Source organism: Pristis pectinata, chromosome 17 (assembly GCF_009764475.1).
Source record: "Pristis pectinata isolate sPriPec2 chromosome 17, sPriPec2.1.pri, whole genome shotgun sequence".
NCBI classification, from domain to species: Eukaryota; Metazoa; Chordata; class Chondrichthyes; order Rhinopristiformes; family Pristidae; genus Pristis; species Pristis pectinata.
The window spans coordinates 40,228,504-40,245,944 of record NC_067421.1 but is presented as its reverse complement, the minus strand read 5'-3'; the positions used below and the strand labels follow the sequence as shown (position 1 = coordinate 40,245,944).

The window sequence follows — 17,441 nt, the reverse complement described above, 5'->3', positions numbered from 1 at the left end:
CTTTTACCAGTAAAGCAACTCAGAAGATAATGTTATCTATTGATTGATAGAGCAAGATTAACCAGTTGCAAGCAAATCTTGTTTCGGGTTGTATTTCACTCATTAACATTGAATTGTTGTTCTACTGAACTATTAAAACTTAAAGTATAGCAGTCTCTTAGTTTTACATTGTTAAATTGCTGCCCACCCACCATTTAATCTTTTTGTCACTGAAGGGATCGATCAGTTGGAACCTTTCACATTATTATTTAAAAGCTGGAATTTAAAGGTTAATTTAACAATATAATCTCAACAATTTTATAATTTGTTGTCTTAAACCTAGCTGACCTGAAAAATGACTGAAATCTGATAAGATATCTTTATTAGTCACATGTATATCAAAACACAGTGAAATGCATCATTTTACGTAGTGTTCTGGGGCCAGCCTGCAAGTGTCACCACGCTTCCAGCGCCAACATAGCATGCCCACAACTTCCTAACCCGTACGTCTTTGGAATGTGGGAGGAAACCGGAGCACCCGGAGGAAACCCACACAGACGTGGGGAGATCGTTTAAACTCCTTACAGCAGCTGGAATTGAACCCAGGTCGCTGGTGCTGTAAAGCATTACACTAACCGCTACACTGCTGTGTCTGCGGCACTATCTCTGATCTTAAGTGGCACAGTAACTGTTACGTTACTGGCCGGGCAGCTACAGTTCTGAATTATTGGCCGAGGAACCCAAATTGAATCCCACCATCACAGCTAAGAATTTAAATTAAATCCATGATGCTATTATTCTAAATTCTAACCTAATATTATTATAACTATTAGGTTATGAAATTGTTTTTAAGCCATACTTATTTATTCAGGGCTGATTAGCCAAAAACTAAATGTAGTTAATTGAGAACTAGATAATTAATGATATTTTGATGGTGTGGTGTCATTGGCTGTCAAAAGTGGTAGCAGTGAACTATTATTATTTCCTCACCACAACAAAGAAGCTGAAGGATGCTCATTATGATCTGTCTTTTGCAAAGCCACTTGTACATTAAACAATCAGAGCATAATTTAATAATATCAAGTGCAAATTCTTTACAATTGTGAAAACCAGTATAAAATGAACAAATATTGTTGATTTGAGGTACAGACACTTGGGGACTAGTGATGGCATGAACTATAACATTTAAAATTACTTTTTTATGTGATTTATTTTATAAATCTGGTGACTTTGCACTTTGTGTCTTAATATAGCCATTGGACTTTCATGGTACCTACAGGTACAGTGCATACAGTAATTGCATGCCACAAAAATGCTCTAAGGGCCCAACTATCAATGAAATGGTTTAGTTTCCACTTAAAGGAGCCATGTGCATGCATTAATTGAAAAGATTAATAACTTTCTGTTTGGGGAATGGGAGACAAAATCAATTCCTCAGCTCAGAGTGGGAAATGCATATTGTTGCCTCTCATTTCCTATCCAATCATGTTGCCACTTTGGTACAGTTTAAGTATAAACTGTTTGCATGTGGTGCAGTTCAGTTAAATACTTCTGTGCATTACAGTAAAAGTTTTTATTTTTATAATGAAAAGGATTAGCATACTATATTGGAGCTTAAAAGGAACAGTTGTGCCTTCCAGAACTCAGTAAGGGCAAGACTGTCTAATGTCTTTGTTGAATCCAGTTAATACAACAATGTCTGTGTGACAAGCCTAATAATTTTAGAGCATTGATCAATATTTTCCTGTTAAGAAAAAAAAGGGTAGAGTACTCGTTTATTGCTGCTCATTGGAGAAATTTGGGCTGATTTGTTTCCAGTGAATTTTAAGTGAGATGAATCATAGACCTATGTTAATGTTTCTTAGGAGTGAGCTACTGCAGCTTTTCAATGTTTCTGGCATTTACTTTCCACATTCAGTAAGCTAAAGCAGTACAAAACTATTCCTGATAAACCGTCAAATGTTTACTTGTGGTTCAAATTCAAACTGACTATTTTTTTCATCACAGAAACACATATTCCAAAACTGATGTGATGTGCCCTACCAAATAATGCAGATTTCCAATCTTTGTGCACATTTAGTGATGAATTTCTTGGGTTTTTTTCCCCCTTGGATTTTGGAACAAGGATTGGATTTCCATCTTTTGCCATTTCTGTTGTGCATTCTAAGATTGCATGGCTCTGTCTTTGCCTGTGTAATCTTGACAGTTAAACATAGCTGGGACTTCTTCAGAAATGTTTTTTTAATTAACATTGGGCTCAAAATAATCTAACACTCCTCTCTACAGTAGTCTTCCCTATTTTCTTACATGCCAGACATTTTTTTAAAAATTTGTGTTTGTGGCACCTGTTCCTGGCATTATATTGTTAGCTAACTGTATAATGCATGAAAAGGATGATTAGATCAGTTTTCATCTGTTTTATAGGTTTGATATACTGATTCAGTACTGACTGTACTTCAGATGTGAATGTTCCATAAAGATGTGTACTAGGAGCAAAACACGTGGAAGGGATTGTTAATTGCTGCATCAAAGTAAAATGTGCCCCATGATCTTTCCTTGTATGATCCCTAATGATTGCATGGTTTGAACTAGCCAACAAAAATAAACCAAAAGGCCCTGGTGTTTGATAGCATTTGTGCAACATTTGTGGTTGAAATAAACTAGTGTTTGATTTTCACGTAACTTTCAAAAGCACTTAAGCTGTCAACAGTCAGGACTTTTCAACATCAGTAATATTTATCTGGTTTCCTCTTATCTGCTTGATATTCCGATTGATGAGGAAAAATATCATTGTTTTTGCAGAACACATCGCCAAACTTTGCACTATCTCTCAATTTACACTGCATTGTTGACAGAGCTAGATATATTTGATGGCTTTCTCCTTTTTCCAAACGTTTTGACCAAGGTACGGTGGTCTTCCTGTACAAGCAGTGAAAATTCTGTTTTCTGTACCACAGAAAAATTTTTATGTAGCTCAGCTATGTCTTGCAAGGTGTCAGCTCTGTGGAATTGTTCCTCATTTTTTTCCAAGTAGGAATGCATTTATAATAGTCATAGAGTTCTTCTGTCATTGAAATTCTTAAATGTAAATGACCCAAGGACCAAATTGCAACATAGGCATACTTTAAATGGCTTTTCTAATTGCTGCTTGGTTAGACATCACTTATGCTGGCCCATTAGATGCAGAGCAGATTTCGTGTATCCAAAACTTGCTAGACAGGGAGCACCCAGATTAACAAGTGAACAAGTCTATCGGTCAACTTGAGAGCGGAAATGCTTCTCTCCAGAAATTTTTGCTTCTGTTTTCATGTTGAGTTGCAGCCATCTTCAACAACTTTCATATTTTTACAGCACCCTAATTTTGTGAAATGTCCCAAGGCACTTCACAATCTGAAAAGAACTATCCCTGAACTAAAGGAGATATTAGAATGGGTCTGGTTTGAAAACGTTGCATGAGCTCACCAAACACCAGCTTTCAGCCTGAGTCTCTGAGGTTTAGACATTGACAAAGTCAGTTTAGGGAAAAGGTTCTTTACTGGAGCCAGGAGAGTTTCAATAAGCATTTGAATTAAGCAAAGAAATTGAATAAGGTTAACAGTCAGTAATTTAATAGTAATAATTCTTTTAGGATTTTGGTTTACCTGTAACTTAATCAGTTCAGTAGTCAAGAAACAAAACACCATACTAAAGGTGACCTAAATAAAATGTTGAATTAAATGAGGTCATATAGGGATAGCAGTGCAGATGTTGTGCTATAACTGTAGCATGTGGCTGTTTCTGGAGACCATTGTAATTTCTGACATGCAAGTTTGTGGTAAATGCTTGTATCTTAAGGAGTTTCAGCTCAGAATTATTAAGCTGGAGTCTGAAGTGCTGATATTAAGAGATGTCAGGAGATAATGAATCCAGGAGATAATGAAAACCCTTGGGTTAAGTTGTGGTATACATCTGGTTAATAATCCACAGGGATAGCTCCTGAGGGGACCAAGTGTAATATATGCATTTGCTGACAATACGAAGTGAGTATTTTGCAGGAGGATAGAGAGTCTTCAAGGAAATATAAACATTGCAAAGTGAAGGTGAGGACATGGTGAATGGAATGTAATGTAGATATCTTCATGTAAGTATGAAGTCATCCACTTTGGTAGAAAAAAAATTCTTTTAAAAGTAGAGGTTTGAATGCTTTGGTGTTCAGAGAGACTGGGCTTCCATGCACTTGGATTACTTTAAGTTTACCTGCAGTTCCAGCAAGCAATTCGGAAGGTAATTGTTATGTTGGCTGTTATTAGAAGGGGATTCAATACAAAATATTTTAATTCACTTATGTTAGAACTTCATGGGACTGTACCTGGAATCTTCCACAGGACAGGTTTCATCCCCCTACCTAAAGAAGAATATGCATGCAATGTGGAAATGCCTGAATATTCACCAGATGGTGAATATTCCTGCGAATTCCTGTGGTATCCTTTGAGAAGCAGACTTGATGAAAATGTACATGGGTGGATTAGTAAGTTTGCAGATGACACAAAGGTTGGTGCAGTTGTAAACAGTATACATGGCTATCAAAGGATACAGCAGGATATAGATCCATTTCAGGTATGGGCAGAGAAATGGCAGATGGAGTTTAACCCAAGCACGTGTGAGGTGTTGCACTTTCGGAGGTCAAATATAAGGTATTGGTTTATTATTGTCGCTTGTACCGAGGTACAGTGGAAAAACTTGTCTTGCATACCGATCATACAGGTCAATTCATTACACAGTGCAGTACATTGAGTTAGTAGAGAGTGCATTGATGTAGTACAGGTAAAAACAATAACAGTACAGAGTAAAGTGTCACATCTACAGAGAAAGTGCAGTGCAATAAGGTGCAAGGTCACAGCAAGGTAGATCGTGAGGTCATAGTCCATCTCATCGTATAAGGGAACCATTCAGTAGTAGTATCACAGTAGGGTAGAAGCTGTCCTTAAGTCTGGTGGTACATGCCCTCAGGCTCCTGTATCCTCTACCTGATGGAAGAGGAGAGAAGAGAGAATGACCAGGGTGGGTAGGTTCTTTGATTATGCTGACAGCGAGAGGTAAAGACGGAGTCCAGGGAGGGGAGGCTGGTGTCCGTGATGTGCTGGGCTGTGTCCACAACTCTCTGCAGTTTCTTGCAGTCTTGGGCAGAGCAGTTGCTGTATCAAGCTGTGATGCATCCAGATAGGATGCTTTCTATGGTGCATCGATAAAAGTTGGTGAGTGTCAAAGGGGACAAACTGAATTTCTTTAGCCTCCTGAGGAAGTAGAGGCGCTGGTGAGCTTTCTTGGCTGTGGCATCTACATGATTTGACCAGGACAGGCTCTTGGTGATGAAGGGGAAAGTATACCGTTAATAGCCAGACCCTGAACAGCACTGATGTACAAAGGGATCTTGAGGCCCAAGTCCATAGCTCTCTGAAAGTGGCAACACAAGTAGATTGGGTGGTAAAGAAGGCGTATGGCATGCTTGCCTTCATTGGTCAGGTCATTGAGTATAAGAGTAAGGAAATCATGTTGCAGTTGTATAAAACTTTGATTCAGCCACAATTGGAGTATTGTATGCAATTCTGGTCGCCCCATTACAGAAAGGATGTGGAGGCTTTGGAAAGGGTATAGAAGAGGTTTACCAGGATACTGGCTGGATTAGCAGATATAAGCTATAAGGAGAGGTTCGGCAAACTTGGGTTGTTTTCTCTGGAGGGTCAGAGACTGAGGGGAGATCTGATAGAAGTTTATAAGATTATAAAAGGCATAGATTGCATAGATGGTCAGAATCTTTCTCCCAGGGTCAAAATGTCTAATATTTAAGGTGAGAGGGGGAAAGTTTAAAGGAGATGGCGGGGCAAATTTTTTTTACATAGAGAGTGGTGGGTGCCTGGAAAGGGCTGCCTGGGGTAGTGGTGGAAGCAGATACGATAGTGGCATTTAGGATGCTTTTAGATGGGCTCATGAAAATGCAGGTAATGGAAGGATATGGATCAGGCAGAAGAGATTTAGTTTAATTTGGCATTTGTGCTCGGCATAAATAGCCTGTTCCTGTGCTTGTTCTATATTCTCTGTTCAGACAGGATCCATACACTTAAGTTTAGAAGAATAAGAAGTGATTTCATTGACATATGTTCTGGCACCTGATAGGAAGGATGTAGAGATGATGTTTCCTCTGACTAAGATGTATAGAATTGGAAGTTACTATCTCAAAATAACATGTCATTGAGGATTCAGATGAAAAGAAACTTTTTCACGAGAGTAATGAATTTCTGGAATCCTCTACTCAATCTGACTGGAGCTTCAGTTATTGAGTATATTCAAGATGGAGATCAATACATTTTTGAATATTAGGGATATGGAGTTAGTACTGGAAAGTGGCACTGATTAAAAAGATCATTTATGATCTTATTGAATGGTGAATAGAACCAGGGAGCCAAATGACCTCCTCTGGCTTCTATTTCTTATGTGACTGAAGGTGTGCTTAAATCAGTGGAGTCATATAGCTCTGAAACAAGCCCTTCTGCCCAACTGGTTCATGCCAATCAAGATGCCCATCCAAGCTAGTCCCATTTGCCTGCATTTGGCCCATAACCTTTTAAACTTTTCCTATCCATGTAACTGTCCAACTGACTTTTAAAATTTGTATTGTACCTGCTTCAACCACTTCCTCGGGGAGCTCATTCCATATATGTACCACCCTCTTTGTATATGTATGTGTGTGTCTATGTATGTGTGTGTATTACACCCTCTAGTTCTTGATTCCCCAACCCTGGGAAAAAGACTGAGTGAATTCATTTCATCTATGCCCCTCATGGTTTTATACACCTCTGTGTCCTCCACTTCAAGGAAAAGAGTCCTAGTTTGTCTAGCCTTTCCCTTTAACTCAGTCACTCAAATCCTGGAAACATCATTGTAAATCTTTTCTGCACTCTTTCCAATTTAATAGCATCTTTCCAACAGCAGCTTGACTAAAACCGAATGCAGTACTCCAGTGTGGCCTTGCCAGCATCTTGTACAACTGCAACATAACCTCCTGACTTCTATACTCAATGCCCTGATGAAGGTCAGCGTGTCAAAAAGCACCTTCACCACCCTGTCTACCTGTGACTCAACTTTCGTGGAACCATCTACCTGAACTCCAAGGCCTTCTGTTCTACAACATTCCCCAGGGCCCTTACAGTTTACTGTGAAAGTCCTACCTGGATTTGACTTTCCAAAATGCAATACCTCACGCTTATCTAAATTATCTCCATTTGACATTCCTTGGCCGACTTACCCAGCTGATCAAGATCCCACCCACGCACCCCCCCCCCCAATAATTTTTGATAACCTTCACTATCAATGATACCACCTATTTCAGTGTCATCTGCAGACTTACTAACCATGCCATGTACATTCTCATCCAAATCATTAATATAGATGACAAACAGCAATGGGCCCAGCACCAACCCCTGAGGCACATCACTAGTCATAAGCCTCTAATCGAAGAAACAACATTCTGCCATCACCCTCTGCCTCCTACCATCAAGCCAATTGAATATCCAATTAGCCAGCTCTCCCTGGATTCCAAGCAATCTAACCTTCCAGAGCAGACTACCATGTGGAACTTTATCAAAGGCCTTACTGAAGTCCATATAGACCTTAGTCTGCTACCCTGCCCTCATCGACCTTCTTGGTCACTTCATCAAAAAAAAACTCCAATCCAGTTGGTATGGCATGATCTCCCACGCAGAAAGTCGTGCCGACTACCCCTAATCAATTCCTGTCTTTCCAGATATATGTACATCTTATCCCTCTGAATCCTCTCCAGTAACTTGCCTACCACAGATATTAGGCCTATTGGTCTATAGTCCCCAGGTTTTCTTTGTAGCCCTCCTTAAATAAAGGCACAACATTCACTTGCCTCCATTCTTCTGGCACCTCACCTGTGGTTAACAATGATGCAAGTATCTCAGCCTGGGCTCCTGCAATTTCTTTTCTAGCCTTCCACAGTGTTCTTGGATATACCTGGTCAGGCCCTGGAGATTTGTCTACCTTCGTACATTTTAAGACGTCTAGCACCTCCTCTAATGTAGACTATCCCCAAGACATCCACATTAACTTTCACTCATTCCAAAGTCTTCATGTCTGTCTTCACAGTAAAAACAGAAGAAATATTTATTGAGGACCCTGCCCATCTCCTCCTGTGGCTCCACACACAAATGTCCACTTTGGTCTTTGAGGGGCCCGGTTTTCTCTTTAGTTACTCTTTTTCTCTTAATATAAAATCTCTTTGGATTCTCCTTTAATCTTCTCTGCCAAAGCGACCTGATGCCCCCTTTTTGCTCTCCTGGTTTCCTTATTGAGTACACTCCTGCATCCTCTATACTCCTTCAGAGATTCACTTCTGCATGAATCGCAAAAGGTTGGTTTGCAGATGCAACAGGTTATCAAGAAGACAAATGGAATGCTGGCTTTCATTGCTAGAAGGATTGAATTTAAGAGCAGGGAGGTTATGCTGGTACTGGTGAGGTGGCATCTGGAGTACTGTGTGCTGTTCTGGTCTCCTTACTTCGGGAAAGATATACTGGCTTTGGGAGCAGTGCAGAGGAGGTTCACCAGGTTTATTCCGGAGATGAGGGGGTTAGCCTATGAGGATAGATTGAATCGCCTAGGACTATACTCGCTGGAATTCGGAAGAATGAGAGGGGATCTTGTAGAAACATATAAAATTATGAAAGGGATAGACAAGATAGAGGCAAGAAGGTTGTTTCCACTGATAAATGAGACTAGAACTAGCAGACATCGCCTCAAGATTCAGGGTAATAGATTAAGGACAGAGATGAGGAGAAACTACTTTTACCAGAGAGTAATGAATCTGTGGAATTCTCTGCCCAGGGAAGCAGTGGAGGCTACCTCATTAAATACATTTAAGGCACAGATAGATTACTGCATAGTAGGGGAATTAAGGGTTATGGGGTAAAGGCAGGTAGGTGGATCTGAGTCCATGGCCAGATCAGCCACAATCTTATTGAATGGCAGAGCAGAGTCAACGGGCCAAATGACCTACTCCTGCACCTATTTCTTATGTTCTTATGATACCAGATGTCTGTATCTGACCCATGCCTGCTTCATATTCCTGGCCATGGCCTCAGTATCTCTTGTCATTCCAAGGTTCCCTACTGTCAGATTTGCCTTTCACTCTGATAGTGCCTTAATGAAGAAGGGGAAAGTGGGGAGAGAATGGTTTAGGAAGGAAATTGCAAATTATAGGGACAGACCATTGACGGAAGTACTGTAAGGCATACAGACATTTAAAACTGGCAGCTAAATGCGCAGATGGTGCCACAGTGGCAAAATTCTGGCATCTGCCTGATATTCCTCAGTTGCCACGTCCTTATCTCAGTCGGGTTGTTTACAGAAACTGCTTTCCCTTGCATGAAAATTGGAAGGGAAAATATTAGTTTTTGTCAGTTACAGGTGGAGTCTTACAGGAAAACTGACAGTAAAATGCCTCTTAGTTGGGAGGGATCACATAGTGGAGAATAAGGAAATTTAATAAAATCCATAGTAGTTGCTTGAAAATACAGGAAAAATAAATTAAAAGTGAATCTGTAAGCTTTGTTGCAAATTCCCTTAATACCTTAAGTTTAACTTCTGTTTCCAAAGATGTTTTTCATTACACTTGCCTTTGTGTACTTAAGATTCTCTAATTCAGACTGTTTTAAGCCAGCTGGAATGTGATTTCTTTTGAGTGAAAAGATTAGGCCCGGGGACATGAATACTGGCCTTTCTTCCTGTTAGCTTCTCGTGTAGAGCATTACTGTAGCAGTGCAGCCGGTGAAGCTGGCTTAATGCATACGTTCATTGAGATAAAGGGAATAGTATCAAAGCAATTAAACTAAACAGATTTTCATTAAGTAAATTGCAGCAAGGCTGTGCTGTGTGAAGCTAGACAACAATTAGTGTTAATATCCATGCTGCTTTGCCACCCTCATATTCATTTGATTGTAATTTGTGCAAATGGATTATGCTTGGACCGCAGGGCTGGGAGATTGGCCTCTTTGGCGGTTTAAACAGGTAGATTTTAATAAATTGTGGGAATTGCTATTACATTTGTGATAAAAACCCTACATTTAATTAATCCTTAAATATTAACAGGCATGAATTAGTTGAGGATTTTGATCAGTGCACAGTGGGAAAAGGCTGTGAACTTTTCAGAGCTCAACTGCAACATAATCATTTTATGCTAGAATGTGTGCTTGGTGAACTCTTGAATCGACAGGCATTTAACTATAATTAGGAGTGAGATATTAAAGCTGACTTTATTCCTCAGAGAGGTGGAATTAGCTGACGATGGTTAAGCATGGAAATGTACTGCACAACTACTTCAAAAAAGGTTTTGGTTTATTCTAATTTCCTAGGTCCAAGCTTCACTGGAAGCAGTCTGACATCGAATGAGAAACCTGAAACAAAAGGACCAGGGGTTTCCAAGATATCTGGACTAGAGCGTAGCCAGGAACAGAGCAAAGAGACACCCTTTGTGCCGTTGGCCCCAAGCCCACCAGCTGTTGTGGTACCACCACCACCTTCAGCGTGTGTTTCCAATAGCACGGCAAGTCCTACAGTAAAGGAGGCCATATATCCATCACAGCCACAATCAAGACAACCAACGCCACAGTTACAACCACAACTGCAGCATTATCCTTTGCCTCAGATTCATACACAGCCTCCTTCACATCACCAGATTCACCACCAGATACCTTTCAGCAGTCTTAATAGTATCAGGTAAGTAGAGTGAATATTGCATTACTTTCAGAATCTACAGAGTTTTTTGTTGTACTCTGGGTGAGGAGTGCTCATGCTAACAACCAGATCACTTTCTGTTTCTGACTCAGTATCACAATCAGGTCAGGGGTGTAACACAATTCTATCCTTGTATGGAACCGGAACTTCAATGGTAGGGCGCACAAATTTATTGCATCGTGGTGCTTTTCCTATTTCCTACTAGGAACTCTAAGAAGAATTTTGACCCAAGACCTGTTTCTTTTCAGTCCAATTGTTTTTAAAACATGCATAGCTTTATACAGATTGAGCATCAAAACCTTGAATAAGTATCAATTTCGGTAATTTCTTGAAGCCTAACACACAATAATGGATGTTTCTTCCTATTACCCGACTCCCATCACCAAAAACTTGAAAGATTAAGCACAAGATTGACAAATAAGTCTCTTGTTTAGTTGTATATAAACCATAAACATTGCTTAAGGAAAATTGCAAATTCAATCAGCAGTAGTATGGTTGGGAAGATCTTATCATTTGAGCTGGACTTCTTGCAAATTCGGTAATCTGCTTCACCCTGAGATAAGCTTCAAATGACGCATCCAGTCTGACCAAAACCACCTGTATCCTTCTCTTTGAGTTCTTTTTTCTCCCCCTCTGTTTCAGCCTATTTGCTTTTGAAATCTCTGACAATTGCAGTGTTCTCTTGATCAGCCGCCTCTCTTTTATCTTGAGCTAATCCAAATTCTGTTGCCGATAACCCAATTCATTCTAGGTACCACTGGCCCATCAGGCCTCTCACAGCCTACAACAGTCCCACAGCAACTAAAACTGTTATTATCTTCATGTTCATATCCCTGTGGTCTTGTCCATCTTTATCCTTGTAACATTTAGCAGTCTTTTCCAATCTTACAATCTCTGCATTTCTCCAGTTCTGGTCTCTTAATATAGGGTTTAGAGTAGGAGTAAGCCATTTTGCCCCTTGAGCCTTCACTACTATTTTAAGAATCATAGCTGATCCATCACCTCAACTCCACTTCTGCCCTCCCTATGGTTCCTTCATTGTCCATAAATCTAACAATTTTAGCTTCTAATATGCTCAATATATAAGCAGCTATCTCCCTCGAAGTACAGGAATTTCTCCTCGTCTCACTACTAAATGATTAACCAGCTATCTTGAGGTGTACACCATAGACTTAAACTCTCCAGTTAGAAAGAGCTGCCTCTTGATATCTATTCAATCAATCCCTCTTCAAATAGCCTCTCGTTTTTCTCAACTCCAACCTATTTAACGTCATTGGGTATCTAGGAAAAGAACAGGTCCCCTTAAGGATCAATGTGGCTGTTTGTGTGGAATCATGGGAGGTAGGCGAGGTCTTAAATGAATACTTGTTGTTTGTATTTTACAGTGGAGAAGCTCACTGAAGGCAGGGAATTCAGGGAAGAGAATAATGATAAAATATCAATATTATGAAAGTGTTGGTGGCCTTGAGGTGCATAAAAGTGGATAGATCCCTGGGGCCTGACCAAGTTGTACCCTAGGACATTGTGGGAAGCAAGTGAAGAAATTGCTGGGACCCTGGTAGAGATGTTTATATCTTCCATAGCCACGGATGAGGTACCTGAAAGGTGGCTAGTGTTGTGCCTTTATTTAAGAAGGGCTGCAAGGACAAGCCAGGGAACTACAGACCACTGAGCCTTGATCAGTGGTGGGCAAGTTACTGGAGAGTATTCTGAGAGACAGGATTTAGAGCCAAAAAAAACAAGTCACTGGAGGTATTTTAGACAGGATCTATCTACATTTGGAAAGGCAGGGACTGACTAGGTATATTCAGCGTAGCTTTGTGTCTAGGAAATCATGTCTCATGGATTTAATTGAATTTTTTGAAGAGATGATCAAGGATTGATGAGGTCAGGGCAGTAGACATTGTCTACACTAACTTTAGCAAGGCTTTTGACAAGGTCCCACAAGGTAAACTGGTCTGGAATGTGAGATCACATGGGATCTAGGATGAACTAGCCAGTTGGATACAAAATTGTCTTGCTGGAAAGAATCAGAGGGTGGTAGTGGAGGGTCGTTTATCCCATTGGAGGCCAGTGTACCACAGGGATGGGTGCTGGGTACCCTGTGGTTTGTCATATATCTATTAACTAATTGGGTGAGAATGCATAATTAGTAAGTTTGCAGATGGCACTAAAATTGCTGGTATGGTGGACAGTGAAGAAGGTTATTTAAGGTTACAATAGGATCTAGATGAAGAAATGGCAGGTGGAATTTATTTTGGACAAGTGTGAAGTGATGCCTTTTGGGAAGTGAAACCAGAACAGGATGTGCACAGCAAATTGACAGGGCTCTGGAGAGTGTTATAGAACACAGAGACCAAGGGGTACAGGTATATAGTTCCCTGAAAGTGGTGACACAGGTAGACAAGACAGAAGAAGGTGTAGAGCATGCTTGCCTTCATCAGAGAGGGCACTGAGTTACAAGAGTTAGGATGTTATGTTACAGCTGTATAGGACATCGGTGAGGCCACACTTAGAATATTGTGTGCAGTTCTGGGTGCCATACTTATAGAAAGGATGTGATCAAGCTAGAGAAGGTGCAGAAAAGATTCACAAGGACGTTGCCAGGACTGGCAGGCTTGTGTTACGAGGGAAGACTGGATAGGCTGGGACTGTTTGGAGTGAAGGAGGCTGAGGGGTGACCTTATAGAAGTTGATAATATCATGAGGTGCATAGATAAGGTGGATGATCACACAGCCTTTTTCCCCAGAGTAGGGTAGTCTAAAACTAGAAAGACATGGGTTTAAGCTGATTTAGAGGGTCTGAGAGGCAAGTTTTTGGGTGGTGGATATATGGAACGAGCTGCCAGAGGAAGTGGTAGAGGTGGGTACAATTACAATGTTTAAAAGACATCTAGACAGGTTCATGGATATGGGCCAAATGCAGACAAATGGGACCAACTCAGGAAGGCATCTTGGTTGGCATGGATGAATTAGGTTGAAGGGCCTATTTCTATGCTGTATAACTCTATGACTTTATCCCAAGAATTAGTCTAATGGAGCTATGCTGCACTGCTATAATGGCAAATATATCAAATCATAATCTGACAGTAGGTGGCCATTCAGCCTATTGAATCTGTGCCGGCTTCTGTCTCAGAAAACATCCTTATTCTTGTACTTGAATGCCTTTGCAAAAAAGATCAGCATACCAATTGCCTTTCTAATTATGTGACTGTTATTTTTCTTTACAATTTGTAAGCAAGTGCAACCAGGTCTCTGTGTGCTTATATTTGGTCATTTCTGTTCATTTTTTAAAATTCTTTTTAATTAAAAAGATTAACCTCTTACTCTGTCACCATTTTTCCATATTCAGTTAACTTATCTGTATCACTTCGCAGACCTTCCTCTTCACGGGTCACACTTCCACCTAATTGGCAAACTTGGATATATAACATTGAATCCTTTTATATATTATGTTGTAAATAGATAAGGCTCCAGTACAGATTTTTGTGGCTTCCCACTGGTAATGGCCTAGCAACTGGAAAATGACACTTTATTTTCCAGCTTTCTGCCCTTTAAGCACCACCCAATCTTTATCAAATGGTTTTTGAAAATTTGTGTGTTGAATTCACTAGTTCCCCTTATCTACATTGCTAGTCACAAACTCAAAATTGAAATTAGCAAATTAATCCTTCAATTGTAGGGTCATACAACAGAGAAATATGTTTTAAATTAATTTCATCTTTTTTCTCCCCATATTCCCATTAACTCTTCACAAATTCTACAACTCACCTACACACTAGAGCAATTCAGTGTCAGTTAACCTATCAATCTGCACATCTTTAGGATGTGGGAGGAAACTAAAGCACCAAGTAAACAAGATTGAACCCAGGTTGCTGGAGCCATGAGGCAACTGCTCTACTAGCTGCATCACTGTGCTGTTGTGTACATTTTAATGATTTTCTAAAAGCCCTGGTACTGTCCTCAGCAATTGATTCCAGCATTTTCCCATTTAACTAATACCACTATAATGGTCTGTAGTTCCCTATTTTTTTAAACTTTCATTTCCAAAACATCAGTATAATATGTTACCCTCCAATTCACATTGACTGTTCCAAATTCTAGGGAAGTTTGGATCATCACCACAAATGCAGCCACTTTCACTGAGGCTGTTACTTTTATAATTTTTAAATATGGGCCATCAGATCTAGGGGATTTGCCAGTATTTAGCCCCTTTAATTTCTCCAGTACCTTTTCTTCACTAACATTAATTATGCTCATTGTTTTCATTAAATCCTTGCTGTCCCTGTATTGGTTCTTTATTGTGAAGGCATTAAGATATTCACCTTTGCTATTTACTTATTCCCACTGATAACTTCTACCTCTGCATTTGAGGAACCCATATTTTCTTTTGCAATTCTAATATTTTTAAAGAAATAAAGTACTGCAGATGCTGGAATTGAGATGAAAAACACGATGATGCTGGAGGAACTCAGCAGGCCAGGCAGCATCTGTAGAGAAAAGCAGGCGGTCGACGTTTTGAGTCAGGATGCTTCTTCAGGACTGAAGATAGGAAAAGGGGAAGCCCAGTATATAGGAGAGAAAAGCAGAGCAGTGATAGGTGGACAAAAGAGGGGAGGTAGGTCGGACACAAGGTGGTGATAGGTAGATGCAGGTAGGAGACAGTGATAGGCAGGTGCGGGGGAGGAGGGGAGAGCAGATCCGCCGGGGGATGGGTAAAAGGTAAGAAGAGAGGGGGAGAAAGGAGGCTAGGAAAGAGAAGAAGCATGGTTGGGGGGGTGGGGATTACCTAAAGTGGGAGAATTCAATGTTCATGCCGTTAGGCTGCAAGGTTCCAAGACGGAAAATGAGGTGCTGTTCCTCCAGTTTGTGCTTGGAATTCTCCTGGCAGTGGAGGAGGCTGAGGACTGTCATATCAGTGATGGTGTGGGAGGGGGAGTTGGAGTGACTGGCGACGGGAAGATGCAGATCGCGGTTACGGACGGAGCGCAGGTGTTCTGCGAAACGGTCACCTAGTCTGCATTTGGTCTCACCAATGTAGAGGAGGCCATGCTTGGAGCACTGAATGCAGTAGATGATATTCAGGGAGGCGCAGGTGAATCTGTCTCACCTGAAAGGACTGTTTGGGTCCCTGGATGGAGGTGACGTAGGGGCAGGTGTTGCACCTATGGTGGGGGCAGTGGAAAGTTCCCGGGGTGGGGGGGGGGGGGTGAAGAGGGAGTGGCAGAGAGAGCGGTCCCTGTGAAAGGCAGAAAGGGGTGGGGAGGGGTAGATGTACTTAGTGGGGTCCTGTTGGAGATGGCGGAAGTGGCAGAGAATGATATGTAAGGTAGCTAGGCTGGTGGGATGAAATGCGAGGACAAGGGGGACCCTATCTCTATTGGGTCTGGGAGGGGTGGGGGTGAGAGCAGAGATGCGGCTGCGAGCTCTCTCAACCACAGTTGGGGGAAGGCCCCGGTTAGAAAAGAAGTTGGACATCTCAGACGTCCTGGAGTGGAAAGCCTCATCATGGGAGCAGATGAGGCGTTGAAATTGAGAAAAGGGAATAGCATCCTTGCAAGAGACAGGGTGGGAGGAGCTGTAATCGAGGTAGCTGTGGGCATCCGTGGGCTTGTAGAAGAAATCAGTGGATAAGGAATCTCCTGAGATGGAGACGGAAAGATCGAGGAAGGAGAGAGGGGTGTCAGAGATAGTCCAAGCACATTTGTTGATATAAAATTAGAAAATGAAGGAATCACTTGACAGGTCAGGCTGCACCTGGGGCAACAGAAACAGAGTTAACATTTTAAGTCAATATCCCTTCATTTGAGCTGGGTGGGGTGAGCTGGGGACCGGTGGGGAATGTTAGTTTTAAGTGCAGAGAGTGTGGAGGAAAGGAGATATATCTCTGAAATGGGAGGCTAATATAATTCCACTGTTCTATGGAGCTGTCTCATTGTTAGATTAATAAGGGCATTTAGAGAGAGAGAGAGAGAGAGAGGAATAGAAACAAAAGGGCATACAAAAGTTCTAGCTGAAACTCAAAACCGAAAGGAGAATGCTGGAAATGCCAAACAGATCAGGCAATGTCTGTTGAGAGAGTTAATACTTTTGATAAGTAACTTTACAACAGAACTGTAATATTGACTCAATTTTTCTCTCTCCAGAGACACTGCCTGATCTCACTGGGCATTCCCAACATTCTTCTTTTGGTTTCATGGTTCATCAACAGCTCTGACCTGTATTTCACAGCTTTTGTATGTCCCTTTTTGTTTTCTTTCTAACTGCCTTCATTAATCTGTTAACCAGATGGCTCTGTAAACACCTGACACCCTCAGGGACGCTGCCTTGCTCTATGAGGGATGTTTACTTTGTCCTGTTCATCCCATTCACCCGTTCTGCAATTAAAAAGAATTTATTTTCTCACTTTCCAGTTCCATTGAAGGGACATCAACTGAAATGTTATCTGCTGCCACAGATGCTGCCTGACCTGCTGAGTGTTTCAAACATCTGCAATTTTTATTTGCTTTTCTATATTTCTTGATAAGAATGTATTAAAATATTTGATTATTTCTGTTTACCTATGAGCAAACCTTTGCCAACTCCCTCCTGCCCCCGTTATGTGAATTGAAGACTTAAGTTTCCAACTAAAGTGTCATTCTCACACTTCTGGTTGTCTTGTGGCAAAAGAT

General features: G+C 41.0%; 1 protein-coding gene and 1 long non-coding RNA gene across 15 annotated transcripts in view; one reads left to right on the top strand and one right to left on the bottom strand.

Moving 5' to 3' along the window:
* Window positions 1-17,441, bottom strand: part of LOC127579229 (uncharacterized) — a 121,821-nt gene that overhangs the window by 36,341 nt on the left and 68,039 nt on the right. The window lies entirely within an intron of this gene.
* The window catches only part of fbrsl1 (fibrosin-like 1), a 763,594-nt gene that overhangs the window by 705,595 nt on the left and 40,558 nt on the right, over window positions 1-17,441 (top strand). For all 14 annotated transcript variants that reach the window (XM_052031844.1, XM_052031846.1, XM_052031834.1 and 11 more), the window contains one exon: window positions 10,389-10,752. In XM_052031844.1, the coding sequence (XP_051887804.1) occupies window positions 10,389-10,752 (364 nt within the window). The remainder of the gene's footprint in view (window positions 1-10,388; window positions 10,753-17,441) is intronic.